The sequence below is a fragment of the Rhinopithecus bieti genome, unplaced genomic scaffold (assembly GCF_001698545.2).
Source record: "Rhinopithecus bieti isolate Rb0 unplaced genomic scaffold, ASM169854v2 scaffold_65629, whole genome shotgun sequence".
Classification (NCBI taxonomy): domain Eukaryota; kingdom Metazoa; phylum Chordata; class Mammalia; order Primates; family Cercopithecidae; genus Rhinopithecus; species Rhinopithecus bieti.
Genome location: NW_016824865.1, coordinates 9,067 through 14,790, shown reverse-complemented (window position 1 = coordinate 14,790; position 5,724 = coordinate 9,067). Strand labels below are relative to the sequence as shown.

The following is a 5,724-nucleotide window of genomic DNA, read 5'->3' as shown; positions in this document are numbered from 1 at the left end:
ATATATATATATATATATATATATATATCATTAAAAAAAGTAATATAGTTATAGTATAAAACGTGGAAAATACATAAAATATAAAGAAAAAAACTCCAAAATCCAACTGTTTTACTACAATCCAGAGACAAACACTCAATATTTTGATATATTTATATTCTGATATCAATTTCCTTAACATACTGAGAATTATGTTAAGAAAAAATGTAACATACCTATAGCATCCTATTAAAATATATTAAAAGTATGCCACTGAAGCATTTCATCAGGCACACCAAATGCCCAAGAAGAATCAGATGGCACTTTCAGCATTTATCAAGGTGGCAATGAATACCTACACAACCAGCCAAGTATGCAAAGTTTATTGCCCCCCAAACATTTAAGGAATGAATAAATATTTTTTTAAAAAAGAGGAAAATAAAGTAATGCTTTTCAAGTGGCTTGTTTTTGCTTAAACCCATACAATGTCCTTTTGCAATCTATAAATGCTGAAAACCCTAGGACCTGCAAGTCACAGAGTATCTTGGTGACACTACAGTTCACTTTGTCTTGTAAACTGGCTTAGGAACCTCTCATGATCCAGGTTTCCAAGCCAAATTCAGCTTAGCAGATAGGTCATTAGCCCCTCCCTCTGCAATTGTTTTCTCTGGGGTTCAAATGTTTGGGCTTCTCCTAGACTTAACAAAGAACATGGTTGCATTTACATTTCAAAGCCTTCATTCCTCTGAGATGGATTTCTCTTACCAAAAGAGACAGCTCTCAGAATGAATGTAACCTTTAGTATCTTAGCATATATCAATCAGTATGTGGACCACAGGTGCACTGCTACTGCAAATGTTAACCAAATGCTGCTAATGGCAAACAAAGCATCATAATTTGTTTGTTTGTTTGTTTGTTTTTAGACGGAGTCTCACTCTGTCGCCCAGGCTGGAGTGTAGTGGCGCAATCTCAGCTCACTGCAACCTCTGCCTTCTGGGTTCAAGTGATTCTCCTGTACAGGCACACCACCACCACACCTGGCTAATTTTTGTATTTTTAGTAGAGATGAGGTTTCATCTTGTTGGCCAGGCTGGTCTCGAACTCCTGACCTCAAGTGATCCTGCTGCCTCAGCCTCCCAAAGTTCTGGTATTACAGGTGTGAGCCATCAGGCCTGGCCCATAATTTTATTTTATTTTTGGAGACAGTGTCTTGCTGTGTCAACCAGGGTGGAGTGTAGTGGCATGATCATGGCTTACTGCAGCCTCAACCTCCCTGGGCTCAAGCGATTCTCCACTTCAGCCTCCCAAGCAGCTGGGACTATGGGCACGCACCCCCACGCCGGGTTATTTTTTGGTATTTGTAGTAGAGATGGGGTTTTGTCATGCTGCTTAGGCTGGTGTTGAACTCCTGGGCTCAAGCAGTCTGCCTGCCTTGGCCTCTCAAAGTGCTAGGATTACAAACGTGAGCCACCGTGCCTGGCCAGCATCATAATTTTAATGCAGGGTCATCCAACAGGCTGAGAAACAACAGACATTAACATGTAGTTTGTCTAAGAAAAACCAATCTCACCATAAACTTACAGCTAACTAAGGAGGAAAACAAACCTAATTTAGATTAATAGTAATAACAAATCCATAAGTAGACTATAGCGCTGAACTTTGAGCATGTGAAATGTGATTGCAGAATAAATGGGACTTATCAGTAATTTACTACTCAGACAAAAGAAAAAGATGCTAACAAGGACTCAACTGGCAATTTTAAAGAAATTACATGGTCTACTCTGCACTATTTTAATATGCTCCTAACAATAAGGTTGCATGCTATTTTTTGGCTCTATTTAAATCATGCGAGATGCCTTTAATTTAGCAAAGTAACTCATACAGGAGATAAAAGTTCATTTTCCTGTCAGTATAATAGTTTGCTACTGACAGAGACCAGATATGTTGAAACTAATTATCCAAGTAATTAATCTCTGCATTATTCCTTAAAAAGCAAAAGAACCAGAGTGTCCTCCGTGATCAGCAATCCTTGAATAGAGAAAAGGAAGATATTACATTACCATGAAGCCAAAGTCCCCACGAATGCCTTAGGTTCTTCTCATCCTCAACTCCGAAACACAAAACCAGACCAGACCAAAAGCAAAACAAAACAAAACAAAAAAACGGCCTTGGCCTTGGGAATCAGGTCCAATCTAGGGTGTTCCAGGTGGTCTGGTTTGGTGACAGATTGAGTTGGGCACATCCCAAACTCCTTCCCCTCAAGAATCACCCTTTCTTATGCCTGATAGGAGGGGAGCAGAGACACCTTTGGCTTTTTGAACACAGACATTATCCTTTGCTTTTCACTGGCCCACTGCATCATTCTGATTGCTGTAGTATTGTGTGCAGGTCATTTAACTTTCTTGTTACCGTGCTTTTGGTTTCCCCTCATTAAAACAAAGGAGCTGTCTATCCTGCTTTATATACCTTATAATGATGATAATGTCATTATTTTAAAAAATTGAAAAAGGAAATCTGTAAATGCATTCTCTGCTACTAGCAAATATGCCATACACACACACACACACACACACACACACACACACACACATATATACTTTTTTTTTTTTTAATAGGGTCTCACTCTGTTGCTCAGGCTGGAGTGCAGTGGCGAGATCACTGCTCACTGTAGCCTTGACCTCCCGGGCTCAAGAGAACCTCCCACCCCAGCTTCTTGAGTAGCTGTGACTACAGGCATGTGCCACTATGCCTGGATAATTTTTGTATTTTCAGTAGAGACAGGGTTTTGTCATGTTGCCCAACCTGGTCTTGAACTCCTGGGCTCAAACGATCCCCCCACCTTGGCTTCCCAATGTGCTGGGATCATAGGTGTGAGTCACCATACTGGCCCAAATATTCTTAATAACACTAATAGCCACATAATACTGTGTGATATTGTGAAAAGAGAACTGGAGTCAGATTAGTGTTTTAATTTAAGCTTTGTAAGCTTGGGTAACCTTGGGTAGTTACTCAAACTCTCTGAACCTGAATCTCTTCACCCGCAAAGATGAACCAAATTAGTTTATTCTTATAGGCTCTCCAGTGGGGATTAATTCACATATGTAAAAAATCTGGCACAGAATCAGTATTTGTAAATGTTTGTTTGTTTCATTGCATTCATTTGAAGTCAGAGGACTTAAGTTCGAGTTCTCACTTTAGTACTTACTAGCTATGTAAACTCAGGGAAGTCAATTACCTTTGCTGAGCCTTATTTTTTCATCTGTAAGATAAAGTTGCTGTGAGCGTTAAACAGGACTATCTACTAAAGAGTACTTTCAGATAGTCTGCTAAGCATTTCCTGTATACAGCAATGGTATCATTCATGACTTTCTCCCATCCCCACTCTCTCATGTCTCTGTGGGAGCACCCAATACTGTGGGAAAACAAGGCAAGATCCCTGCTTTCAAAGACAATGGGATAATCTAATATAAAACTTGCTAGACTAAGGCTTTTTCACTTTGTTCTGATTGCCTACGGTCTAAGGATTCTAGTGAGTCCATCAAGCAATGATAGACTCAGTAGGAAAAAGGCTCCTGATTACTGTGGTTTTTTAAACCAAGACTGGATGACAATTCATTTGAGAAATAGAAGAAGGGATTCCTATGGCTTAAAAAATGATATGAGAGAGTACGGAATAAATTATAAAGGCACTATAGGTACTGTTAGTCTCTCACTGCTGCTGTAACAAATTACCACACATTTAGTGACTGAAAATAGCACCAATTTATTCTCTTACAAGTTCAAGAGGTCAGAAATCTAAAATCAAGGTGTTGGCAAAACTGTGTTCTTTCTGCAAGCTTAAAGAGAGAATCTGTTTCCTTGCCTTTTTCAGCTTTCTAGAGGCCACCCACATTCTTTTTTGTTTGTTTGTTTTTTTTCCTGAAACAGTCCAATGGGTCAGAAAGGTCACCCACATTCTTTGGCTCATAGTCCCTTTCTTATGTCACTCCAGCTTCTTGTTTCTGCCATTGCATCTCCTTCTACTCATTCTGATCTTGCTGCCTCCCTCTAATAAAGACACTTGTGATTACATTAGGCCCACTTTGATAATCCAGGGTAATCTCTCCCATCTCAAGAACGTTAATCACACTTGCAAAGTCCATTTTACCATATGAGATAATGTATTCAGAGATTCCAGGGATTAAAATGTGGACATCTCTAGGGGGGCTATCATTCAGTCTACCACAGATACTGTAGTTCAGAGATCATCATTGGAATCAGAAAAATTAGGAAGTTCTCTGTGGAGGTGGTGCATTTTGAAGGCTATGAAGATACAAAGGAGGCACTTCTAAGTTGGGAAAAGACATGAACACAGGTGGTGGGGATAGAAATCAGCATAATTTTCATGGAGACCATTAAAGAGATAGATGTAAATGCAGTAAGCATGAGAGATACAATCAAATGGGAGGAGGGAAAGGCCAGATCACAAAGAGCCTTAAAGCCAGGAAAAAGGATCAAAATTTGGTATAATAACAGTTGAGAGTTACTGAAAGTTCCTAAGCAAACTGCAAAGTGACTTTATAAAAGCATCACTTTCAGGATGATTAGTCTAGTAAAGTAGGGGTAGGACAGCAGACCACAAAAGGAACAAAGCTGAATGGCTATGTCTCCTCTGAAGCATCATCACTGATGTCAAAGCTGCCTTTAGAACACCTGGAAACAAATTGGCAGCAACTTCAGTGGAGGAAGAAAAGGCAAGAGCAGGATCATTTTAGTCTCTGGCCACCTTCAGAAATACACGCCACAGTCAATAGCCATGTGCCTCTTATAACGATTTGCAAAGGAAGATAAATTTCTATGAGCTCAGGGCAGTTTTTTAAAATGAGAGAAAAAACATACCAGGCTTACCTCATTGCTACATTACTTCCATCAATGACAACTGGCCTCAAATTGTCACTGTTGTCTATTTCATCTTCAAGAGACAATTCAGGGCTTGCAATCTCTCTGGAGCTGGGCCCACGAGGCACTAACAGGCTCAAGTTGATCTGCCCTTCTGAATCACCTTTGTTCCCAAGTCTGACAAGCTCTGCTAATACATCATTAATAAGTGATTCTGGGCCCAGCTTGTTTAGCACTGATTGAATCTGTTCCTCTGCATAGCCCAGCTTTAGCGCAAACTCCATCTTAGCTTGGTATTCCTTCTCCAAGTCAAGTTTACCATCCTGTAAAATGCTGCTCTGGGAGAAACTTGGACGATCTAGGCAGGGAGATCGACAGAGCTGGCGGTGTGGCTTGGAGGGCATCTCCTTTTTCTTCAACTGACCATCCCTAGGTTGGCAGCTCTTGCTGTTGTCACTACTCTTAAGGCTTATCTGTTCAGGGTCACTCTCAGAGCTCATCCACTCTTCAGAATCAGCATTGCCCTGCTCTGTGCTGTCCTGCTTAGGCTGCTGCTTCTCTTCCTTGGAGGCACTCTTCTCCATTTTTGGTGTCTCTACCTCAGCTGTGGCCGTCATCCCGTTTAGTGGGTCGTCTGAGGTCTAATCAGTTCTTTTTCTTTTTAGCCTGCTTGGAATCCACATGCAGTGGCATTCTTTTGTGGTAAAATGTCGTGGTAGCGATGGTGCAAGAGTTTGCCTGTTTGGTTTGGTATGTTCAGATGTTACCACTCTCTACAAATAAACACACATACCACATCATATTTAGTAAACTTTAGGAAAAGCATTTTAGAATACAGAGGTTTCTTCTTAAGAAACTACAGGGTTT

General features: G+C 40.5%; 1 protein-coding gene across 1 annotated transcript in view; it reads right to left on the bottom strand.

Moving 5' to 3' along the window:
• ZC3H12B (zinc finger CCCH-type containing 12B) overlaps positions 1–5,620 on the bottom strand; it is a 16,290-nt gene extending 10,670 nt beyond the window's left edge. Inside the window, exon 1 of the mRNA XM_017862675.1 lies at positions 4,867–5,620. Within this exon, the coding sequence (XP_017718164.1) occupies positions 4,867–5,474 (608 nt within the window). The 5' untranslated portion in view covers positions 5,475–5,620. The remainder of the gene's footprint in view (positions 1–4,866) is intronic.
• Between the last annotated feature and the right edge of the window lie 104 nt (positions 5,621–5,724).